This window comes from Phacochoerus africanus, chromosome 2 (assembly GCF_016906955.1).
Source record: "Phacochoerus africanus isolate WHEZ1 chromosome 2, ROS_Pafr_v1, whole genome shotgun sequence".
NCBI classification, from domain to species: Eukaryota; Metazoa; Chordata; class Mammalia; order Artiodactyla; family Suidae; genus Phacochoerus; species Phacochoerus africanus.
The window spans coordinates 129569764-129596977 of NC_062545.1; the positions used below are offsets into that span (position 1 = coordinate 129569764).

General features: G+C 38.0%; 1 protein-coding gene across 4 annotated transcripts in view; it reads right to left on the minus strand.

Moving 5' to 3' along the window:
* Window positions 1–2: 2 nt before the first annotated feature.
* Window positions 3–27214, minus strand: part of WDR76 (WD repeat domain 76) — a 94808-nt gene continuing 67596 nt past the window's right edge. For all 4 annotated transcript variants that reach the window (XM_047766494.1, XM_047766493.1, XM_047766495.1 and 1 more), the window contains 5 exons: window positions 20963–21121; window positions 16584–16801; window positions 15617–15769; window positions 13933–13986; window positions 3–1544 (listed from right to left, as the gene is read on the minus strand). In XM_047766494.1, coding sequence (XP_047622450.1) covers window positions 1292–1544; window positions 13933–13986; window positions 15617–15769; window positions 16584–16801; window positions 20963–21121 — 837 coding nt within the window. In that variant the 3' untranslated portion in view covers window positions 3–1291. The remainder of the gene's footprint in view (window positions 1545–13932; window positions 13987–15616; window positions 15770–16583; window positions 16802–20962; window positions 21122–27214) is intronic.

A 27214-nucleotide genomic window follows, 5' to 3' on the forward strand; every position in this document is an offset into this window, starting at 1 on the left:
AATGATACACATCACTTTATTTCTATGATATATAATTATGAAAAGATAATAGTTCCTCTTAGAAATCAAACATATTGCTGCAGTTATTTACAATACCCTTTCAGTAGTACTTTGACAATGAAGAACAATGAAATAAAGTTGGATAGGTAATGTCACAGAGTGATAGTAGTCACCGATTTAGTAGCTTCCCTTCCAGCAACAGACACATTCAAATTGCCATAGCTTCTGAAAAAAAAAATTTTATGAAGAAATGACAAAAATGATATTTCACAACACTTCCCCAGGCTACGCAATCTCCTCTGGAGAGTTTAAAGACAGAGATGGACAAGGCTCTCTGCAACCTTCTAAGGGAGGAAGCTTTCACTTCTTTAACTGCGACCCGAAGTACACAGTAATAAAGAAACACATTTTACATCAGAATATACATACGCATGTATACCTACAAATATGTATGCGTATGGAACTAAGTTTCACAAAAGAATACTTATTCTAATTATGTTTTCTATTCTTTACTATTTCTCTCCTTTTCATTTTTTTAAACCCTGCTCATGGCCAGTTAATTGATTTCATGTGGATGGATAACTACAACCCACAATTGGGGAAACACTGGTCTGAAGGTAATCTGGCACTGGATTACAGGGATCGGGTAGATCCAAACCCCGCACCTTCAGGCCCTGGGACTCCTTGGCTGTGTCTCAAGAGCCACGTAGATGACAGAGAAGGGAAAGGGTCAACACACATAGACACAGGCCCTGCCCAAGTAAACCAAAGCTTCTCAGCAATTATCCTGGGATTTCATGTAAGATTAAATTTCAAGGCAGAGGGAAAAGTTTAAAAAATTAAGTTTCAAAATCACCAAGTTAGATGACCTTTCAGGACCCCTTCCAGTGTATGAGTCTAAATGAATATTCACTCCAAACTATAAAATAAACCACAAATCTATATATATCACTATAGAATCAAAACCACAAAAACTTTTAATACTGATCACTCAAAGCTTTATCATTAATAATGTTAGAATTTTTCAACATTCTGCTTGATTTAAAAGTGCTGAAGCATCACAGACTCCCCTCAAATTCCCTCCCCACCCTGTAGAAGCAGCATATAAGGCTTCTCCCTTACTAAAAGTACATTCTGCTCATGGTTCTTATTAACTAAGCAATTTTATAGTTGCTAAACAGAACATATTACCAAGTAAACAGACTTAGCCATATGAATTAGTGGGCTCCTCAGACAATGATTAATTTGTACAAATTGCTGTTGCCAAACCAATTAAGTAACTGCAGCTTACTTAATTCATAAAAACATGTATCCTCCCACTGGAATTACCTCCAGCCAAAATATACCGAGTTGGGTGCATAGCATTGATAGAACATACAGACGCAAGGCTTTCACCAAGGAAAGAATGCACTGACTTTCCTGTCTCATGGAAGATTTCCACTCGCCGTGGATGGGCCATACTGCCAACTATGACACAGTCTTCTTGTTTAGGGTCCCATACAGCTTGGAACCTGGTCAACCATCGCCCAGTGATGGTGTTGTGCCTAGTGAAAAAAAAGTAACTTTTTTAAAGGATAGTAAGTATTAATCAACTCAAGGTAACATTAGCAGAGGGTAAAGATGGCATTGTTCCTAAATGCTGGTTATCTCTGCCAAGTTTCTTTTCATTACGTTACGGAGTCACCAACTATCTAATCTCATCCTTCCTACAAGTCTGAAACTCAAGACAGAGATGATTTCCTCTGCATGTTTGAAACCCCAGTACCAAGTATTGTGGTTTATGCTCAGAGGATGGTCTCTAAATGTCTACTGAAATGGTACATTTTTTGTTCACTATTTCCTAACTCAGTGGACTCCCCTCCTTTTTTTTAAGCACATGGAAACAGAAGAAGCCCTAGAAATAAGAAATACATAGTCTAGGTTATTGCTGTTTTAACAGGATCAGCTAAGCAAAATGACATACAAGGGAACCCCGATAAGGTTATCAGCAGTTTTGTCAGCAGAAACTCTGCAGGCCAGAAGAGAATGGCACAATATACTTAAAATAATGAAAGGAAAAATCCTCCAACCAAGATTACTCTACCCAGCAAGCTTCTCACTCAGATTTGAAGGAGATATCAAAAGCTTTAGGGAGTTCCCACTGTGGTACAGCAGAAATGAATCCAAATGGTATCCATGAGGATGTGGGTTCAACCCCTGGCCTTGATCAGTGGGCTGGGGATCCAGTGTTGCCATTAGCTGTGGTGTAGGTTGCAGATGTGGCTTGGATCCCATGTTGCTGTGGTGTAGACCAGCAGCTGTAGCTCCAATTCAACCCGTAGCCTGGGAACTTTCATATGCCACAGGTGTGGCCCTAAAAAGCAAAAAAAAAAAAAAAAAAGCTTTACAGAAAAGCAAAAGCTGAAAGAATTCAGCACCACTAAACCAGCTTTACAACAAATACTAAAGGAACTTCTCTAGGGGGAAAATAAAAGGCTACAACTAGAATAAAAAAATGTTACAAATGACAAGGCTAACCAGTAAAGGCATACATATACTAAAGATTAAGAAATTATCCACACACAAATATGCTACCAAAAATCAGAAATCATGAGAAAAGAAGGGTACAACTGCAGGCCACTGGAGATGCACTTGCAATTAGAGAACAACAACTTAAAACAATCTTGTATATATATATAGATTCCTATATCAAAACTTCATTGTAACTGCAAATCAAAAATCTACAATAGATATACACACAAATAAGAAAAAGCAATCCAAACACAATGCTAAAGAGAGTCATCAAACCACAACAGAAGAGAATAAGAAGGGAAGAAAAAAGACCAACAAAAACAAATCCAAAACGATGAATAAAATGGCAATAAAAACATACATATCAATAACTACCATAAATGTAAAGGGACTAAATGCCCCAACCAAAAGACAGAGACTGACTCAATGGACACAAAAACAGAACCCATATATATGTTATCTTCAAGAGACCCATTTAGTTTTAGGGACACATAAAATTGAAAGCAAGAGGATGGGAGAAAATATTCCACACAAACAGAAATCCAAAGAAAGCTGGAGTAGCAATACTCCTATCAGACAAAATAGATCTTAAAGAATATTATAAGTGACAAGGGCATTATAATGATCAAATAATCAATCCAAGAAGATTTAACAACTGTAAATATATATGTACCCAACAAAGGATCATGCACCTCAATATGTAAGGCAACTGCTAACAACCTTAAAAGGAGAAATTCACAATAACACAATAATAGTGGGGGAATTTAACACTGAACTTACAGCAATGGATGGATCCAGCATTGCCATGAGCTGTGGTATAGGTCCCAGATGAAGCTCGGATCTGGCATGCTGTGGCTGTGGCATAGGCTGGCAGCTACAGCCCTGTTGACCCCTAGCTTGGGAACCTCCACATGCCACAGGTGTGGTCCTAAAAAAAACACCCCCCCCCAAAAAAAGAAAAGAAAATCAACAAAGAAACACAGGCCTTAAATGAAGCATTAGACCAGATGGACTTAATAGATATTATTTATAGAACAATCTATCCAAAAGGAGCAAAATATGCATTCTTCTCAAGTACTCACAGGACATTCTCTAGGATAGATCACATTCTGGGCCATAAATCAAGCCTCAGTAAATTTAAGAAAACTGAAATCATTTTGAGCATTCTTTCAGACCACAAAGGTATATGACTGGAAATCAACAAGAAAAAAAAACCTGCAAAAACCACACACACCTGGAGACTAAACAACATGCTACTAAACAACCAATGGATCACTGAAATCAAAGAGGAAATTTTAAAATAGCTACAAGCAAATGACAACAGAAACACAACAATACAAAAACTATGGGACATAGCTTAAGCAGTGCTAAGAGGGAAGTTTGTAGCAATACAAGCCTACCTCAGGAAACAAGAAAAAGCTCAAATAAACAACCCAACTTTACACCTAAAACAGCTAGAGAGAAAAGAAGAGACAAAACCCAATTTTAGCAGAAGGAAAGAAATCATAACGATCAGAGCAGAAATCAATGAAATAGAAACCAAGAAAACCACGGAAAAGATCAATGAAACGAAAAGCTGGTTCTTGAAAAGATCAACAAAATTGATAAACCCTGAGCCAGACTTATCAAGAAAAAAAAGAGGATTCAAATCAATAAAATTAGAAATGAAAAAGGAGAAGTTACAATGGACATAACAGAAATACAAAGGATCATATCAGACTACGACAAGCAACTATATGCCAATAAAATAGACAACCTGGAAGAAATGGACAAATTCTTAGAAAAGCACAATCTTCCAAGACTAAACCAAGATGAAACAGAAGATGAATGGACCAATCACACGTACTGAAATTGAAACTGTGATTTTAAAAACTTCCAACAAACAAAAGTCCAGGACCAGATGCTTCACAGGCAAATTCTATCAAACATTTGGAGAAGAACTAACACCTATCCTTCTGAAACTATTCCCAAAAATTGCAGAGGAAGGAACACTCCCAAATTCATTCTCTGAGGCCAGCATCACCCTGATACCAAAACCAGACAAAGATATCATGAAGATAGAAAATTATGGGCCAGTATCACTGATGAACATAAATGCAAAAAATCCTCAACAAAATACTAGCAAACCACATCCAACAATACATTAAAAGGATTGTACATCATGATCAAGTGGGATTTATCCCAGGGATGCAAGCATTCTTTAACATCTACAAATCAATCAGTGTGATACACCACATTAAAAAACTGAAGCATAAAATCCATATGATGCTCTCAATACATGCAGAAAAAGCCTTTGACAAAATCCAACACCCATTTCTGAGAAAAAGACTCCAGAAAGTGGGCATAGAGGCAACCTACCTTAACATAATAAAGGCCATATATGACAAACTCAGTTAACATCATTCTCAATGGTGCAAAGCTGAAAGAATTCCCAATGAGATCAGGAACAAGATAAGGATGTCTGTCTTTGCCACTACTATTCAACATAGTTTTGGAAGTCTGAGCCACGGCAATCAGAGAAGAAAAAGAAATAAAAGGAATCCAAATTGGAGAGGAAGAAGTAAAACCATCACTGTTTGCAGATGACATGATATTATACCTTGAAAATCCTAAAGTCACTACCCAAAAACTGTTAGCACTCATCAATGAATTTGATAAAGTGGCAGGATACAAAATTAATACACAGAAATCAACTGAATTTCTAGATACTAACAATGAAATATCAGAAATAAAAATTAAGGAAAAAATCCCATTTACAATCCCATCAAAAAGAATAAAATACCTAGGAAGAAACCTACCTAAAGAGACAAAAGACCTGTACTCTATAAGACACTGATGAAAGAAATCAAAGATGACACAAACAGATGGAAAGATATACCATGCTCTCGGACTGGAAGAATTAGTATTGTCAAAATGCCTATTCTACCAAAGGCAATCTACAGATTCAATGCAATCCCTATCAAATTACCAAGGACATTTTTCACAGACTAGGAGCAAAATATTTTACAGTTTGTTTGGAAGCACCAAAGACCCAGGATAGCCAAAGACATCCTGATAAAGAAAAATGGAACTGGAGCAATCAGGTTCCCTGACTTCAGACTATACAACAAAGCTACAGTCATCAAAACCATATGGTACTGGCACAAAGACAGAAATATACATCAGTGGACAAGGACAGAAAGCCCAGAAATAAAGCCAGGCACCTAAGGTCAACTAATCTATAACAAAGGAAGCAAGAATATACAATAGAGAAAAGACAGTCCCTTCAATAAGTGGTGCTGGGAAAACTGGACAGCTACATGCAAAAGAAGGAAATTAGAACACTTCTAAGACCATACGCAAAAATAAACTCAAGATGGATTAAAGACTTAATATAAGACTAGATACCATAAAACTCTTAAAGGAAACAAAGGTCGAACACTCTCTGACATAAATCACAGCAACATCTCAGATCCACCTTCTAGAGTAATGACAATAAAAACAAACGAACAAATAAAAACAAATGGGACCTAATTAAATTTAAAAATTTTTGCACAGCAAAGGAAACCTTAAACAAAATGAAAAGACAACCCATAGAATGGGAGAAAATATTTGCAAATGAAGCAACTGACAAGGGATTAATCACCAAAACATATAAACTCCTCCTACAGCCCAATATCAAAAAAACAGACAACCCCATCAAAAAATGGGCAGAAGATCTAAACAGACCATTCTCCAAAGAAGATATAGAGATGGCCAAAATTACATGAAAATATGTTCAAATAACTCATTATTAGAGAAATGAAAATCAAAACTACCATGAGGTACTACCTTGCACCAGCCAAAATGGCCATATCAAAAAGTCTACAAATAGTAAATGCTGGAGAGGGTGTGGAGAAAAGGGAACCCTCTCACACTCTTGGTGGGAATGTAAATGGTTCAACCACTATGAAAAACAGTGTGGAGATTCCTCAAAAGACTAAAAAATAGAATTACCATTTGATCCAGCAATCCCACTCACGGGCATCTATCCAGAGAAAACCATGACTTGAAAAGATACATGTACCCCAATGTTCACTGCAGCATCATATACAATAGCCAAGATATGGAATCAATCTAAATGTCCATCAAGAGGAGTAGATAAAGAAGATGTGGTAATATACACAATGGAATATTACTTAGCCATAAAAAGAAATGAAATAATGGCATTTGCAGTAATGTGGACAGATCTAGAAACTATCATACTAAATGAAGTTAGTCAAACACTGAGACAAATATCTATGTTATCACTTATATGTGGAATCTAAAAAAAGGATGCAATGAACTTCTTTACGGAACAGACACTGACTCACAGACTTTGAAAAACTTTCCAAAGGAGACAGATTGAGGGGGGAGGGATGGGCTGGGGATTTGGGATGGAAATGCTGTAAAATTGGATTGTGATGATCATTGGACAACTGTAAATATAATTGAGTTAAAAGCCAAAAAAATAAAAAATAAAAATAAATCAACACACAAAAATCAGAATCATTTCTACATACTAACAATGATCAACCCAGAAATAAAATTAAGAAAACAATATCATTTATAACAGAATCAAAAGGAATAAAATATTTAGGAATAAATTTAACCAAAGACATGAAAGATTTATACACTGAAAACTGTAAAACATTACTTTAAAAAAAAAGAAGATACAAATAAATAGACAATGTGTTTGTGGATTGGAAGTCTTAATATGGTTAAAATGTCCATACTACCCAAAGTGATCTATAGAATTCAATTAATACAATCCCTAAGAAAATCCCAAGAGTATGTTTTACAGAAAATAGAAAAAAACCCTTATCTTAATATGGAAGCTCAAGGGGATTAAGAATAGCCAAAACAGGAGTTCCCACTGTGGCGCAGTGGTTGACGAATCCGAATAGGAACCATGAGGTTGTGGGTTCGGTCCCTGCCCTTGCTCGGTGGGTTAACAATCCGGTGTTGCCGTGAGCTGCGGTGTAGGTTGCAGACGTGGCTCGGATGCCGCGTTACTGTGGCTCTGGCTGTGGCTACAGCTCCGATTAGACCCCTAGCCTGGGAACCTCCATATGCCATGGGAATGGCCCAAGAAATAGCAAAAAGACAAAAAAAAAAAGAATAGCCAAAATAATCTTTAAAATGAAGAACAAAATTGGGGGCCTCATACTTCCTGATTTCAAAACATACTAAGTAATCACAACAGTGTGGTATTAACATAAAGACAGACATGAAAGACCAATGGAACAAAACAGAGAGCCAATAAATCAACTCTCATGTACGTGGTCAAATGATATTCAGCAAGAATACCAAGACCAGAAAATGGAGAAAGGACTGTCTCTTCAATAAACGGTGCTGGGAAAACTGGATATCCAAATGCAAAAGAATAGAGCTGGGGGAGTTCCCATCATGGCTCAATGGTAATGAACCCAACTAGTATCCATGAGGATGCAGGTTTGATCCCTGGCCTCACTCAGTGGGTTAAAGGATATGGCATTGCCATGAGCTATTGTGTGGGTCGCAGATGTGGCTCAGATCCTACATTGCTGTGGTGTAGGCCAGCAGCTATAGCTCCAATTTGATCCCTAGCCATGGATCTTCCACATGCCAAAGGTGCAGTACTAAAAAGGGAAAAAAAAAAAAAAAAAAAGAATAGAGCTGGAAAGTAACCTTAAATTAACTTAAAGTAGGTTAAAGACCTACACAGAACACTTGAAACTATTAATAAAATACAGAAGAAAACAAAATGGGAAAGCTTCAGGATACTGAATTTAGCAATAATTTCTTGGATATATATATCACCAAAAGCAAAAATAGTGAGGAGTTCCTGTTGTGGCTCAGTGGTTAATGAACCTGACTAGCATCCATGAGAATGCAGGTTTGAACCCTGGTACCACTCAGTGGGTTGAGGGCCCAGCATTGCCATGAGCTGTGGTATAGGTTGCAGACGAGGCTCAGATCCTGTGTTGCTGTAGCTGGGTTTAGGCCAGCAGCTACAATTCCAATTCGACCCCTAGCCTGGGAACTTCCATATGCCACAGGTAAGGCCCTAAAAAGAAAAAAAAGATAAAAATAGGCAAACACTTGAATATACAGTTCTCCAAAGAAAATATACAAATGGCCAACAAACATATAAAAAGATGTTCAACATCACTAATCTTTAGAGAAATGCAAATCAAAACCACAATGAGATATTATCTCACACAAAAGAACAGACAAGTATTGATGCATATAAAGAGAAATTAGAAGAAGGAAGGAAATTATAAAGATCAAAGAAGAAATCAATAAAATAGAGACTCAAAAAACAATAGAGAAAATTAATAAAACCAAGAGCTGGTTCTTTGAAAAGGTATCAAAATAGACAAACCCCTGGCCAGACTCACTAAAAAGAGGAGAGAAAGAACCCAAATAACCAAAATTAGAAATGAAAAAGGAGAAATCACAACGGATACAGCAGAAATACAAAAAAACCATAAGAGAATACTATGAACAACTATACGGCAACAAGTTTGACAATCTGGAAGAAATGGACAATTTTCTAGAATCTTACAGCCTGCCAAAACTGAATCAAGTAGAAACAGACCAACTGAACAGACCGATCACTAGAAATGAAATTGAAGAGGTCATAAAATCACTCCCTACAAATAAAAGTCCAGGACCAGATGGCTTCACAGGTGAATTTTAGCAAACATATAAAGAGGAATTAGTGCCCATCCTCCTTAAACTCTTTCAAAAGGTTGAAGAAGAGGAATACTCCCAAAGACATTCTATGATGCCACCATCACCCTCATTCCAAAACCAGACAGAGATACCACCAAAAAAGAAAACTATCGCCCAGTATCATTGATGAATATAGATGCAAAAATTCTCAACAAAATCTTAGCCAACCGAATCCAACAACATACCAAAAAAATTATACACCATGACCTGGTTGGGTTCATCCCAGGTTCATAAGGATGGTTCAACATACGCAAATCAATCAGCATCATACACCACATTAACAAAAGAAAAGTCAAAAATCATATGATCATCTCAATAGACGCAGAAAAAGCATTTGACAAAGTCCAACATCCATTCATGATCAAGACCCTCGCCAAAGTGGGTATAGAGGGAACATTCCTGAATATAATCAAAGCCATTTATGATAAACCCACAGCAAATATAATACTCAATGGGGAAAAACTGAAAGCCTTCTCACTCAAATCTGGAACAAGACAGGGATGCCCACTCTCACCACTGCTCTTCAACATAGTTTTGGAAGGCCTAGCCACAGCAATTAGACAAACAAAAGAAATAAAAGGCATCCATATAGGAAGAGAAGAGATAAAACTGTCACTGTATGCAGATGACATGATACTATACATAGAAAACCCTAAGGACTCAACCCCAAAACTACTTGAACTGATTCATAAATTCAGCAAAGTAGCAGGATATAAGATTAACATTCAGAAGTCAGTTGCATTTCTGTATACCAGCAATGAAATCTTAGAAAAGGAATACAAAAATACGATACCTTTTAAAATTGCACCTCACAAAATCAAATACCTCGGAATACACCTGACCAAGGAGGTAAAGGACCTATATGCCGAGAACTATAAAACTTTAATCAAAGAAATCAAAGAAGATGTAAAGAAATGGAAAGATATTCCATGTTCCTGGATTGGGAAAATCAATATTGTAAAAATGGCCATACTACCCAAAGCAATCTACAGATTCAATGCAATCCCTATCAAATTACCCATGATATTTTTCACAGAACTAGAACAAACAATCCAAACATTTATATGGAACAACAAAAGACCCAGAATCGCCAAAGCAATCCTGAGAAACAAAAACCAAGCAGGAGGCATAACTCTCCCAGACTTCAAGAAATACTACACAGCCACAGTCATCAAAACAGTGTGGTACTGGGATCAAAACAGACAGACAGACCAATGGAACAGAATAGAGAATCCGGAAATAAACCCTGACACCTATGGTCAATTAATCTTTGACAAGGGAGGCAAGAACATAAAATGGGAAAAAGAAAGTCTATTCAGCAAGCATTGCTGGGAAACCTGGACAGCTGCATGCAAAGCAATGAAACTAGAACACACCCTCACACCATGCACAAAAATAAACTCAAAATGGCTGAAAGACTTAAATAGACAACAGGACACCATCAAACTCCTAGAAGAAAACATAGGCAAAACACTCTCTGACATCAGCATCATGAATATTTTCTCAGGTCAGTCTCCCAAAGCAATAGAAATTAGAGCAAAAATAAACCCATGGGACCTCATCAAACTGAAAAGCTTTTGAACAGCAAAGGAAACCCAAAAGAAAACAAAAAGACAACTTACAGAATGGGAGAAAACAGTTTCAAATGATGCAACTGACAAGGGCTTAATCTCTAGAATATATAAACAACTTATACAACCCAACAGCAAAAAAACCAATCAATCAATGGAAAAATGGGCAAAAGACCTGAATAGACATTTCTCCAAAGAAGATATACAGATGGCCAACAAACACATGAAAAAATGCTCAACATTGCTGATTATAAGAGAAATGCAAATCAAAACTACCATGAGATATCACCTCACACCAGTCAGAATGGCCATCATTAATAAATCCACAAACAACAAGTGCTGGAGGGGGTGTGGAGAAAAGGGAACCCTCCTGCACTGTTGGTGGGAATGTCAACTGGTACAGCCACTATGGAGAACAGTTTGGAGATACCTTAGAAATCTATACATAGAACTTCCATATGACCCCGCAATCCCACTCTTGGGCATCTATCCGGACAAAACTCTACTTAATAGAGACACATGCACCCGCATGTTCATTGCAGCACTATTCACAATAGCCAGGACATGGAAACAACCCAAATGTCCATCGACAGATGATTGGATTCGGAAGATGTGGTATAGATACACAATGGAATACTACTCAGCCATCAAAAAGAATGACATAATGCCATTTGCAGCAACATGGATGGAGCTAGAGAATCTCATACTGAGTGAAATGAGCCAGAAAGACAAAGACAAATACCAGATGATATCACTTATAACTGGAATCTAATATCCAGCACAAATGAACATCTCCTCAGAAAAGAAAATCATGGACTTGGAGAAGAGACTTGTGGCTGCCTGATGGGAGGGGGAGGGAGTGGGAGGGATCGGGAGCTTGGGCTTATCAGACACAACTTAGAATAGATTTACAAGGAGATCCTGCTGAATAGCATTGAGAACTTTGTCTAGATACTCATGTTGCAACAGAAGAAAGGCTGGGGGAAAAATGTAATTGTAATGTATACATGTAAGGATAACCTGACCCCCTTGCTGTACAGTGAGAAAATAAAAAAATAAAATAAAATAAAATAAAATAGTGAACAAAAAAAAAAAGAGAGAAATTAGAATCATGGTGCACCACAGGGATGTAAAATGGTTTGGCTGCTATGGAAAAAGAGTAGAGAGGTTTCTCAAAAAATTAAAAAATAGGAGTTCCTGTTGTGGCTCAGTGGTTAAAGGACCTGACTAGTATCCTTGAGGACAATGGGTCCGATTCCTGACCTCATTCAGTGGGTTAAGGATCCAGCGATGCCACAAGCTGTGGTATAGCTCTCAAATGCGGCTCAGATCCTGTGTTGCTGTGGCTGTGGTGTAAGCCACCGGCTACAGCTCTAATTCGACTCCTAGCCTGGGAACCTCCATATGCCATGGGTATGGCCCTAAAATGACAAAAAAAAAAAAAGAAAGAAACAAAAAGAATTATGAGATGATCCATCCATCAAAATCCCCCTACTGGGTATATATCCAAAAGAATTCAAAGCAGGATCTTGAAGAGATATATGCACCCCATTTGTTTGCTGCAGCATTATTCACAATAGCCAAGAGGTAGAAATAACCCAAATGTCCTTCAACAAATGAATGGATAAAGAAAATGTGGTATATATATTCAATAGAATATTATGCAGCCTGTAAAAATAAAGGAGATCCTTCATGTGCTAGAATATGGATGAACATTGAGGATATAAGTGAAATAAACCAGTCACAAAACGACAAATACTGCATGATTTCCCTCATATGAAATATCTAAAGTAGAAAAAAAAATCACAGAAATAAAAAGTAGAAAGATGGTTGCCAAGGTCTAGGAGAAGGAGAAAAGAGGAATGAATGTTTAATGGGCACAGTTTCAGTTTTGCAAGATGAAGAACTTCTAGAGGAGTTTCCTGGTGGCCTAGCAGTTAAGGGTTTGGTGTTGTCATTGATGTGGCTTGAGTTTGACCCCTGGCCTGGGGAAAAAAGTGCCTGTAGGCACAGCCAAAAAAAGTGCCTGCAGCATGTGGAAATCCACTGCACAATAATGTGAATATACCCAACACTACCGAAATGTGTACAGATAAATAGTTAAGATGGTTAACTTAATGTTACATCTTTACAACCACAACTAAAAATAAAGAAAAAACATGCATTTGGGGCTTTTACTGCCCTCCAAAGCAAAACACAAAGCAGTGCCCTTTATTCTTTATACCTTAACACTATTAGCAACCTTTTCTTATTAAAGAAGTATGGGAGTTCCCTGTTGGCCTAGTGGGTTGGAGACTCAGGTGTTGTCACTGCTATGGCTCAGGTTTGATTCCCTGGCCTGGGAATTTCTGCATGCTGCAGGCTAAGCCAAAAAAAAAAATTAATAAAGAAGAGTGAACTATGGAAAATCACATTTCCCACTGCCACTCAATGACCCTATCTCTACTGACCCCAGAATCATCACCCTAAATAATTTTTAAATACATGTTAGAAATAAACTAGAATTGATTAAGTGTGAAAAAGGAAATGAAGAGGGGAAATTCTATGAAAAAGAAAACATACTTAAACATAGCCTCTACAGACTATGAAACTCAAGAAGCAACAATCAACATACATTACACATCATGTTCCCAATTTAATATATACTAATAAAGAGATTATGTCTAGGAAGAAGGCACTGAGTAAATTCTGATGTAAAATACATATATTAAAAGTAGCAGATGCAAAAAGAGGGTAACCAAACAATGTAAGTGAGAAGGTAGGGAAGCCCTCTAAACCCTGAACAAATAGGTAAAAATAAACAGAGCTTCGGTGAGCCTCACCAGCAAGTTAGTCTCATCAATACGATAACACGAGTAATTCAGGTTGGAATATATTCACCTTAACCAGAAATAACCTCCCAGATGGAGAGAACAGACATGGACTAAAAGAAAGTGAACCTCTTTATAGACAGGGAACCTGGAAGCTAGAACCCTTCAGGATAGGATAGCAACTAGCAACCTGGAACACTTAAGCAAAGTAGTACAAAATGAGACCTATTACTTCTCTTTGACAATCAGATGTCTAACGTATACACTCCAATAGAAAGCTCATAGTAATTCACGGTCTAACTATTTGGCACATGGATACCTACCTGATGGTGGTGAGAAGAGGAATCTTTGAAGATATACAGCTGCTGTCAAAGATTCTGTAAAATAAAGAGCAAGATTAAAGAAGCACACTTTTTTATTGTTTTTTGAAAAATTTCTGAAATATTATCAGTGTATTTAACAAGCTTTTCATTGGTTCCTGATATGAAATAATATTTTAAAATATATAGGTTCAGGCTCTAACAAATCTCAGCTAATATATTTAATAAAAGTTACAAGGAATATTATAAAATTCAGTGCTTATACCTTAGTGTGGGAATGATTTAAACACTATTACTCCAAACTTAAATGTACATTCTAAAGTGATAATCTGGACTCTAAAACTAAATTCAGATTCACAGTAACACAGGTTGTACATAAGGGCTGTAGTCTGAAAAATGCACAAATAACCTAAAAAGTGAATGCATATAGAGAGAGCAATTTCCCTAAGAGACTGATCAGCTGAGGGCATGATAGTGTGTCACTTTAGGTGCTGGCAAGAATAACCCCAGGCAGCAACCAAGGGGAGGAGTTCTTGTGGAGCAATGGGAGGAATCCAGAAGCTTCCTTTCTGCATGGTACTGCTCTGGCAGAAACTAACCCTATTATTACCACCTTCCCCTTCTCCTTGTGCCTAGCTATTCCTTTGCAATTTCTTGGTACTAGAGCTTATTAATTAATCAGATTACTAGAAAGCCAAATCATTAACAGCTAATGTAATAAGAGTTAACCCTGCAGTGCAAATGAACAAGAATGGGAAAAATAAGAAGCTCTTAAGACAAAGAAAATTTCATGGGTGGAAAGGGGACACTGAGGTGCCAACATCTGGTGACTAAATCTCTTAATGTACTACTTGGTAATGCTCACAGATTTTACTAGAAATTAACTGGGCACCTATCACACATATAGACCATGTTCCTTCCAATAAATGAGACTAAATAGAAATTAGGTGCCTTTCTAGAGCCTGGCCCACAGTATACATTCAACAGACACTTGTTGACTGAACAATGAGTGAGTTCCAAAATCACTTAAGGAAAAAGTCATGAACTGAGAAATGATTGCAATGTTAAGCAAAGTCAGGGATTTTAGAAGAGAACAAAATCATTTCCTTTGTGATTGCGTTAACATTCTCCACATCTTTTTTACTTGGCATTATTTTCTATTTTTGTTCAATTGGTTTACATTACATTTTAAAATCCATTTTTAGGAAGTAGCTACAGAAAGGTACCAAGGCTAAAACCACAAAATTTTACCCAGTAGTTTGTGTAGAAACCCAAATTTTGCCATCGTAACTGGCTACCCATGGCTCTGCAACTTCAACTCAGCACTTCACTTGCAAGGTAGATCCCACTATCCCCACTATAAGAGCTTCTCCTTAGGCTAAAATTATCTCACTTCCAACATATCACAAGACTTGTTTCATTGGAATTTCAGTGCTAAAAGGAAAGCCTGACATCAACTCCCTGGGGTAGCTACAGACCACCCTTACCAATCTCAAGGAAATTTACAGATCCCCAAACTGCTGAAAAGCCATTAAATACAAGGCATTGGTCTTTGGGAGCCAAGATACAGCTACAAAACAACAATGCTAGTGATTTAATAAGGAGCAATAATAAACAAAGCTACTGGTTACCAAAGTAACAAACACTCTAGATTCTTTAACAACCTATTTTTGTCTTCCCAATTTACCTTAGCTTACAATCCGCACATGTGGTTACTACTCTGTTACCAGTAAGAGGTGAAAAATAGGCAGAAGCAATGCTTTTTGTGTGTTCAGTCAAAGAGATCAAAGGCTGGCTTCTACTGGGATTCAGGCGCCTTGCATCATAAATATGAATATCCCTGTAATGAATGGGAGGAATAATTCTCAGTGTTGCCACAGTACACAGAATGAACAATAGTGCTTAACATAAATTAGACACTCAAATCCTTACTACACTGAAGAACAATTAAGATCGAACATACTAATCTTCTCTATTAATTTTTTTTTAAATTTTATTTTATGGCTGCACCCACAGCATATGAAAATTCTCAGGCCAGGGATTGAATCCAAGCCACAACTGTGACCTATGCTGCAGCTGCAGCAATGCCAGATCCTTTAATTCAGTGCACTGGGTCGGGGATCAAACCCACACCTCAGCAGTGACCCAAGCCACTGTAGCCAGATTCTTAACCCACTATGCCATAGCAGGAACTCCAGACTTTTAAAAACTATAAATGTTCCAAAATTATAGCAGATATATGTAACCATGTGGGTGTAGAGAGGTATGATTCTAGTTGGCTTTCTAATCTCTCCAAGAAAAGACTTAAAACAGACTAAGAAATTATAGGTCACATAAAACTTTTATTTCTTTTACAAATTTTCTTCTCAAAAGACTAGAAGTAAATAAATGAAGTCAAGGAAAACAAAAATGTATATTTGTTTCAATACTTTCACTATTTATTAAGTCCAAAAGAATCGCTCATAAAAAAAAACACTCACTAAAAAACAAACAAACAAACAAAAAACCTCCTCAGTCAGTGTAGAAAGGAAAATTATTTGGTCTGTGTCACCAAAAAAGAGTCAGTTTGACAACCAAGCTAAAACATTACTTCTAACATTAAAAATGTTAAATCCTTAAAAGGCCTAAATCATAAAATGTTAGAAGGAACGTACCTTAATCCCGCAGTGATAAAATACTGTCTATGCACTGGGTGGACATGAACAGTTCTTATTTTGCTCAAAGAAGAATTGATAAGTTTCTCGTAAGAAGTTCCAGGCGTCCGTCTATCCACTAGAGACATACTTCCATCCCAGTGACCTACTATTAAAGTAGAGGCATCTTCTGCCAAGAAGTCAAAAGAGGAAAAGCTACTTCCTTCATCTCTGTACACCTAAAGATATAAATAACAATCAACTTTAACACTCTTCTTGTAGAGAAAGCCAATGCGTAAATTTTTTGTTAAAAGAGTAACAAAACCCAAATATCTTTATTCATTCTCCCATCCATCCCCACATGAAGCATAGGGCAAAATGATCATCCCCTTTTACAGAGATGGAAACTAAGGCACTGATCAGCTGTGAGACTCACCTACAATCAATCAGAAGTCCCATCCACCCATGCAGGGGCTATATTCCAAATCTCTTAAATCCAATCAACCTCAGTTACAGATCTACCCTGTGAAACTTACCAGGAAATGGACTGAATCTGAAGTCTATCCAACTGAAATACCTTAACATACCAACTTACTTTGCCATCTAAATCCAAGGTATATGGCTTGAATGCTCACCTACTCTTAGTGGAAGTATAAATAGAACATTTTTATAGCAATCAGGATACATCTACCAAAACACTTAATACTTATATATACCCTTAGATCCAATAATTTCACGAAGATATATATAAGAATGCTTACTGCAAGGCTGATTATAACAGCAATAAAAAGCAACCTAAATGTCCACCAAAAAAGACCTGGTTAAATCATGATGGTACATCTTTTTTTTTTTCCCCACTGTACAGCAAGGGGGTCAGGTTATCCTTACATGTATACATTACAATTACATTTTTCCCCCAGCCTTTCTTCTGTTGCAACATGAGTATCTAGACAAAGTTCTCAATGCTATTCAGCAGGATCTCCTTGTAAATCTATTCTAAGTTGTGTCTGATAAGCCCAAGCTCCCGATCCCTCCCACTCCCTCCCCCTCCCATCAGGCAGCCACAAGTCTCTTCTCCAAGTCCATGATTTTCTTTTCTGAGGAGATGTTCATTTGTGCTGGATATTAGATTCCAGTTATAAGTGATATCATCTGGTATTTGTCTTTGTCTTTCTGGCTCATTTCACTCAGTATGAGATTCTCTAGCTCCATCCATGTTGCTGCAAATGGCATTATGTCATTCTTTTTGATGGCTGAGTAGTATTCCATTGTGTATCTATACCACATCTTCCGAATCCAATCATCTGTCGATGGACATTTGGGTTGTTTCCATGTCCTGGCTATTGTGAATAGTGCTGCAATGAACATGCGGGTGCATGTGTCTCTTTTAAGTAGAGTTTTGTCCGGATAGATGCCCAAGAGTGGGATTGTGGGGTCATATGGAAGTTCTATCATGATGGTACATCTTTACTTTGTTTTGTTTTGTTTTCTTTTCTTTTTAGGGCTTCACCTGCAGCATATGGAAGTTCCCAGGCTAGGGGTCAAATAGGAGCTACAGCTGCCAGTCTACACCACAGCCACATTCTGCAAACTACACCACAGCTCACAGCAACACCAGATCCCCAACCCACTGAGCAAGGCCAGGAATCAAACCCTCATCCTCACGGATATTAGTTGGATTCATTTCTGTTGCGCCACAACAGGAACTCCAGCACACCTTTACTTTACTTTGAAATACCATGAAATGCTAAAAAGAGTAAGGCAGATTTGTACTACTAACTGCCCAAGATATACTAATAAATGAAAAAAGTAAGTAGCAAATAAAGTATGTATATAGTGTGAACCCATTAATACAAAGAAAAAAATCTGTGTCTATATATTTTTAAATATGTCTGGAAGCACACTGAGAAATAAAGGTTACTTCTGGAGAGTAGGAATGGAGAAAGGGCAGATTTACTTTGAACACCTTATTAACTGTAAATATTTCATCATGAGCATGTATTGTTATAATTTTTAATAACAATCCACAATATTATCACTTTGCACTCAGTGCCCACACATATAAGTAATAAAAAATAAAAAAGTGAGTGTATATATATGTATGACTGGGTCACTTTGCTGCCCATAGAAATTGGTACAACATTGTAAATCAACTATAATAAAAAAAATTTTTTTTTAAATAAATGTTGGAGAGCATGTCAGTAGTCAAGAAAGAATGACCACAATTGTTATCACTGAATCATGAATTGCTGATTTTTAGTTTTATAACAAGTATTATTATTATCTGAGATTAATGAATTAATATAATAAAGGCATTCCAACCCCCACATACCAAAGAAAGCCCAAAGTACACAAACGAAATATTAGATATCCAACCACTATATTAAAATGGTGGCATTCCCACTGTGGCTCAGTGGGTTAAGAACCCAATTAGTGTCCATGAAGACTCAAATTTGATCCCTGGCCTCTCTCAGTGGGTTAAGAATCCAACATTGCAAGCTTCGGTGTAGATCACAGATGCGGCCTGGATCTCACATGGCTGTGGCTGTGGCGTAGGCCAGCAGCTATAGCTCCCTTTCAACCCCTAGCCCAGGAAATTCCATATGCAACAGATGTGGCCCTTAAAAAGTAAAATAAAATAAAATGGTTAAGTACAGGGGCTCTGGAGTCAGACAGACCCAAGTGAAAATTCTAGTTCTGCCATTTACGTCTTTGAGCAAGCTAATAAACCTCTTTACCTCAGTTTTTTCAAAGAGAAAGAAAGGTGAGAGAAAGGGAGGAAGAGAAAAAGGAGAGAGAAAGAAAGAGAAAGGAAGGAAAGAAGGAAGGAAGAGAGGAAAAAAGGAAGGGAGGTAGGGAGGGAGGAAGGAAGAGAGAAAGAAAGGGAAAGGAAGGAAGAAGGGAATGAGAAAGGCAAAGATGAGAAAGGAAGGAAGGAGGGGAAGAGAGAGAGAAAGGAAGGAAGAGAAAGAGAGAAAGAAAGCAAGAAAGATGGACCAAGGGAGAGGGAAAGAAAGAAAGCTCAAAAACTATTAGCTCTCAAACAGAGAGAAAAGGCCTCCTCAACTGTAAGAAAGATCATTTTAGGAATTCAGTGAAGATCAAAACAAAAGGAGCTACGTATTATATTCTAACTATTAAAACAATTATTTTAAAACTCTTTTATAAGTAATTATGAATCATCTGCACATAGACTAGTAGAATAATTACAAAGACATCAGAACATGTTAATTTTGAGTAATGGCTTATGTAAAAAATTAAGGCATAAAATTAGTCATCAATTATTATTTAGGCTAAGTCATAATCAGTGATGATACCTTGTTTTCTTCATTGTCTACCACATATAAATTGCCCTTACACTAGGACCTCTAAAAACTTTAAAGTCCCTTTAGAAATAAGATAAAGGACATGTACATCATCTTAAATTTCACAAAGATTAAAATTCATATTAAAAAAAAAGAGTGTGCGGAGTTCCTGTGGTGGCGCTGTGGAAACAAACCTGACCAGTATCAATGAGGACACAGGTTCAATACCTGGCCTTGCCCAGTGTTTAAGGATCCTGTGCTGCCGTGTGCTGTGGTGTAGGTCACAGATGCAGCTCAGATCTGGCATTGCTGTAGCTGTGGCGTAGGCCAGCAGCTACAGTTCCATTTTAGCCTCTAGCCTGGAAACTTCCACATGCCATGGGTGTGGCCCTAAAAAGACAAAAAAATAAAAACTTTAAAAGTCCCATTTGAAATAAGATAAAGGATGAAAATCTACATCTACATCATCCTAAATTTCACAAAAAATAAAATCCACATTAAAAAAAGAGTTTGGAGTTCCCATAGTGGCTCAGTGGAAACAAATCTGACTAGTATCCATGAGGTCACAAGTTCGAGCCTGGCCTTACTCAGTGGGCTAAGGATCTGGCGTTGCTATGAGCTGCGGTGTAGGTTGCAGATGCGCCTAGGATCTGGTGTTGCTTTGGCTGTGGCAAAGGCCAGCAGCTATAGCTCCAATTCAACCCCTAGCTTGGGAACTGCCACATGCCACAGGTGTGGCCCTAAAAAGACAAAAATAAATAAAATAAATAAATAAATAAATTTTTAAAAAATTAAAAAAGAGTTTGAGGAGTTCCTGCTGTAGTTCAGCGGGTTAAGAATCCAGCATTGCCACAGTTGCGGCATAGGTCACAGCTGCAGCTCCGATTCAATGCCTAGCCTGGGAACTTCCACATGCTAAATAACTTGCCAATGTCACACAAATAATAACAGATGGGATTCGAACTTAGTGTAGTTCTAAAGTCCTTATTCTAAATCATCTTACCCAGTCTGACAGTATGATCATCATTCATGTGGAACTTCAAAAAGGATCCAGAATATCACCTGAGGTCAACATGTAAACACATTAACATTTACCTCGTCAAAAATAGCCCTGGAAAAATCTCCACAGCGTACTGTGCCATCATAGCTCAGTGACAGTATGTGAGCTGGATTGGCCGGTGAGAAGTAAAGACAGCTAACTGGTTGACTATGGGGCTGAAAAACATAAATTCCATCTTCTTTAGGTTGGTGAGTCTGGAAGAGAGTTGGGGGTGAGGAGAGAGATCAAAACTGGTGAAAAGTAGTAATTTTCTATGTCATTAAGCTATATGTGTCTATATTACAGCAGTCTTTTCTTAATCTATAATTGTATCCTTCCATTTAGAAAGTCAAAACTCAAACTATACTCCGAGTTATTTTTTCCTAGTTTTCAATACAACAGAACTAAGTCACATTTATTTTAATAGTTTGCAGGTTTTTGCAACTAGCAATCTAGTTTTTTCATAATACAGAGGGAGAAAACTATTGCTTATTATGACTTCAGTTCATGAAATCCTCAGGAAGTGCAGAATTTACTTTTTATTTCACACACAGTATAATTCCTTACTACCAAAACTTGTATCAATGCCACTCCCACTTTGCTTCCTAAGAATGTTTCCATACAGTATTTTTTTTTTTTTTTTTTGGCCACCCAGCAGCATATGGAGTTGCCAGGCCAGGGATCATATCCGAACCACAGTTGTGACCTATACCTGATGTTTTAACCTGCTGTGCTAGCCCGGGATCGAATCTGCATCCCAGTGCTCCAGAGACACAGCCAATCCCATTGAGCCACAGCAGGGGCTCCAGCACAATTTTTTTTTTTTTTTTTTGTCTTTTTAAGGCTTTGCCCTTGGCATATGGAGGTTCCCAGGCTAGGGGTTGAATTGGAGCTACTGCTGCTGGTCTATACCATAGCCACAGGAACACCAGATCCAAGCCACGTCTATGACCTACACCATGGCTTATGGCAATAGCAGATCCTTAACCCACTGAGCAAGGACAGGGATCCAACCTGCGTCCTCATGGATATTAGTCAGATTCGTTTCCGCTAAGCCATGACAGGAACTCCTTCAGCACTATTTTAATAAGCTGTTTGGAATCCTATAAAATTGGATTGTGATGGTCATTGTACAACTATAAATATAAAAAATTCATTGAGAAATTAAAAATAAATAAATAAGAAAAAAAAGCTGTTTGGTCCTGGAACAAATTGATAGTTTTTAAAATATTTTATCCCCTAAATAGCCCATGAAAAATGCATGTATTTGAATTTCTGTAATAATATTACTACCTCTAAGGATTATCCTTTCCACAACTGGATTACCAATTCCTAAATCATCACTTTTCGGATTTGTATAAGTTATATTCCTATACCATGTGTCATATTATGAATCAGAACAGCTATCATCTCCAAATTTGGCTTAGTCTGTTCAGAAATAATCGAACATTTTTGTTTTCTTCTTTTTTATTTGTTCTTAAGGAGACAATTTTTTGAAGGAAAGAAAAATAAAAAAGAAGGAAAAAAATTACAATCATAGAAACTACCCAGAGCTAGCCACTGTTAACATTTTGGCATATTTGTCTATGGCATATATTTTTTTAGAAAAACGAAATTCTCCATTGTTACAAAGAACTCAAGGGTGATGGGTCAGTGGTTAATGAATCCGACTAAGAACCATGAGGTTGCAGGTTCGATCCCTGGCCTCGCTCAGCAGGTTAAGGATCTGGCATTGCCATGAGCTGTGGTGTAGGTCACAGACATGGCTCGGATCCCACGTTGCTGTGGCTGTGGCGTAGGCCAGCAGCTGTAGCTCCAATTAGACCCCTAGCCTGGGAACCTCCATAAGCTGCAGGTACGGCCCTAAAAAGACAGAAAAGACAAAATAAATAAATAAATAAGCAGTTGTAATCATTAGGCTTTATTTAGCAATATATGCCTCAACCTTAGACAGTTTCTATTGATTGAGAACATTTCACTCCTACCTTTCTCCATTTCTAGATTGTGTTACATTATATTTCTTTTGTCCAGGTTGACTGACAACATTCACATCCAGTGCTTTTTTTGGGGAAGTGGGGTGGAGAGGCTTGCTGTGGGATCTCAGTTCCCACAGCAGGGACTGAATCTGAGCCGCAGCAGTGAAAGTCTTAACCACTGGACCACTGGGGAGCTCCCTCACATTCAGTTCTATAACCATAATTCATATGATTGTTCAATATCAGTTCTGCATTTAAATGGATTCGATACTCAACACTTCTTCTGTCAAGTGTCTCCATTCCTGAATTCTTAATTTTGATTTACTCTCAACTGGCTGAGATTTATCAAGTAGTTTTTTCCAGATGAATCTTAGGTCTTAAATTTCTTGAGTTTTTTTCACATGTTGAAAATACCTAGCTGCTGCCTTTACATCAGAATAATATCTTGAACTGGGTATATATTCCAGGCCACACTTCCTTCTCTCTGAACTTTGTAGACATTACATGAGATGTTGCTGTAGGAAACTGAGGCAGGAGTTCCCATCATGGTTCAGCGGTAACAAATCTGACTAGTATCCATGAGAACTCGGCTTCGATCCCTGACCTTACTCGGTGGGTTAAGGGTACGGCAGTACAGTGAGCTGTGGTATAGGTTGCAGATTCGGCTCAGATCCTGAGTTGCTGTGGCTGTGGTGTAGGCTGGCAGCTGCAGCTGCAGCTGCAGCTTGAATTCAACCCCTAGCCTGGGAACTTCCATATGCCTCAGGTGAAGCCCTAAAAAGATAAAATAAAAAAAAAGAAAAGTGAGGCAAACCTGGATTTTTCCCTTGATTATGATCTGTTTGTGCTGCCTGAAGAATTCTTTATCCTTTAAGTTCCAAATTTTCCTAGAACCGTCAACCTGCCAATTCAATTCTGTCTTTTCAGAAAAATTATCTTTGAATACATTTTCTGTTCCATTTGTTGGGTCATCTTTGACAGTCTTTCCTTTTCTGTTGGCTTATCTCTTTAAGCTTTTTTTCATCTGTGCTTGAGATTACCTCAAATCTTTCATGTCTATAATTTCATTTTCAGCAATGTCTACTCTGTTCCTTGCTTTTGTCTTATCTATTAGTTTCATTGATTTTCAATTTTTTTCCTTAGTTCTGCAATCTTTTTTCATTCCATTCTATTGTATTATTACCTTATTTTTTAAATTATTTTTTATTTTTTATTTTTCGTCCTTTTGCCATTTCTAGGGCCGCTCCCGAGGCATATGGAGGTTCCCAGGCTAAAGGTCAAATCGGAACTGTAGCTGCCGGCCTACGCCACAGCCACAGCAACGTGCGATCCAAGCTGCATCTGCAACCTACACCACAGCTCATGGCAACACCAGATCCTTAACCCAATGAGCAAGGCCAGGGATCGAACCCACAACCTCATGGTTCCTAGTCAAATTCGTTAACCACTGAGCCACGACGAGAACTCCCCATTATTACCTTATTTTTGAGTCTTATTTTACAAATCAATGTGGTTATTAACTTGCTCTATGGTGGCACTATCCAAAAGAACTTTTTTATAAACATGTGTTAATTACAACATTACATAAAAGAATAAAAGCCCGTTGTGGCTCATCAGTAACAAACCCGACTAGTATCTGTGAGGATATGATTTGATCCCTGGCCTCGCTCAATGGGTTAAGGATCCTGTGTTGCCATATCTGTGGTGTAGGTCACAGACATGGCTCAGATCCCATGCTACTGTGGTGGAGGCCAGCAGCTACAGCTCTGATTCAACTCCTAGCCTGGGAACTTCCATATCCTGCAGGTGAGGCCCTAAAAAGGCAAAACAAAACAAAAGGCCCCCTACAGGCTACCTAAGCAAAAGAACTTTCTGAGATGACAAAATTTACATTATGCACTGTCCAATATGGTATCCACTAGTCACATACGGCTATTAAGCACTTGAAGTGTGCCTCGTTAACTGAAGAACCAAATTTCCTATTTTCATTAATTTTGAAATACCCACACACCTAAGGTCAATTAACCTTCAGCAGAGGAAGCAAGAACATACAATGGGGAAAAGAGAGCATCTTCAGCAAGAAGTGCTGGGACAGTTGGACAGCCTCGTGTAAATCAATGACGTTATTAGAACACACTCTCTCACCATGCACAAAAACTCAAAATAGCTTAAAGACTTAACCATAAAACATGACACTATAGGAGTTCCCGTCGTGGCGCAGTGGTTAACGAATCCGACTAGGAACCATGAGGTTGCGGGTTCGGTCCCTGCCCTTGCTCAGTGGGTTAACGATCCGGCGCTGCCGTGAGCTGTGGTGTAGGTTGCAGACGCGGCTCGGATCCCGCGTTGCTGTGGCTCTGGCGTAGGCCGGTGGCTACAGCTCCGATTCAACCCCTAGCCTGGGAAGCTCCATATGCCGCGGGAGCGGCCCAAGAAATAGCAACAACAACAACAAAAAAGACAAAAGACAAAAAAAAAAAAAAATGACACTATAAAACTCCTAAAAGAAATCACAGGCAAAATACTCTCCAACATAAATTGTACCAACATTTCTTTAGGTCAGTTTCCCAAGGCAGTAGAAATAAAAACAAAAATAAACAAATGGAACCTAACCAAACTTACAAGATTTTTTTTATTCTTGGCCACACCCACGGCATGCAGAAATTCCTAAGCCAGGGCTCAAATCCGAGCCACAGCAGTGACAGTGCCAAATCTTTGAACTCTAGGCCACCAGAGAAATCCTAAGCTTACAAACTTTTGTATAGCAAGGGAAACCATAAATGAAACAAAAAGACAACCTACAGAATGGGAGAAAATATTTGCAAATGATGTGACTGTAAAGGGCTTAACTTTTAAAATATACAATGGCTCATACAACTCAAAAACATAAAAACAAATGACCCAATTGAAAAATGGGCAGAAGACCTAAATAGAAATTTCTCCAAAGAAAACATACAGATGGTCAATAGGCACATGAAAAAAATGCTAAACAACACTAATTATTTGAGAAATGCAAATCAAAACTACAATGAAGTGTCACCTCACATCAGTCCGAATGACCATCATTAGTAAGTCTACCAGGAGTTCCTGTCATGGCTCTGCGCGTTACGAATCAGACCAGTATCCGTGAGGATGCACGTTTGATTAGGGGAAGAATGGAGTGGGAGGTTGGGGTTAGCAGATGTAAGCTATTATACATGAAGGGAATAATCAACAAGATTCTACTGGGAGTTCTGGTCATGGCTCAGCAGAAACAAATCTGACTAGGATCCATGAGGACTCAGGTTCGATCCCTGATCTTGCTCAGTAGGTTAAGGATCCAGCATTGCCGTGAGCTATGGTGTAGATCGCAGACGAGGCTCAGATCTGACGTTGCTGTGGCTGTGGTGTAGGCTAGCAGCTACAGCTCCAATTTGACCCCTGCCTGAGAACCTCCATATGCTGTCGGGGTAGCCCTAGAAAGCAAAAAAAAAAAAAAAAAAAAATTCTACTGTATAGCACAGAGAACTATATTCAATGTGCTATGATAAACCATAATGGAAATGATTATTTAAAAGACTGTGCATATATATAGATAATTGAATCATTTTGCCATAAAGCAGAAATTAACACAACACTGTAAATCAACTATGCTTCAATAAAAAATTAAATAAAATTTAAAAATAAAAATAAATACAGGTATCTCCTGCTTTTTGAAAGTTCACTTTACGCCACTTCAGTTTTACAAAACTCCCACATCAGTACCTGCTTTCACTAACTAAGGGAAATCCAAAGAGGATTTTTGTTTTTATAAGAAAAGGCGAAAAATGAAAATAGCGTTCAGCATTTGTTTTACAGGAAGTTGTTATAGAGGCAGCACATCCCAAGCAGCTGAGAGGCACCACCAAGCTCCTTCTCAGGGAACTATACTCAGCATCTCAGCATGAAGCCACTATAGCTGTGAACTGTGCCTGTGAACATCTGTACTTTATCTTGATTTATTTTATGCATCCACTAGCAAGATACCTTAAGGTAACTGCTTCTTGCTTTACGCCATTTCAGTTTACAATAGGTTTCATAGGAACACTCTACTTTTGGACAGGGAGGGAAACCTGTAGTCTCATATGACCAGTAGCTATTGTGCTGAACAGTACGGTACTGGAGCAACTGAGATGAAGTTCTTTACTTTTCTTATGTTTTTCTTCCAGGTCTGTTATTGATGCTAAGTTCTTTTGTTGTTTTTGCAGTAATGTTGGTCTGATTGCCATGTCATTTTTTTATTTCATTTTTATCATGCTTGAATTACTTGGCTCATGCTAGTTGCTCTGATATAATACTATCTTAACTCTTTCT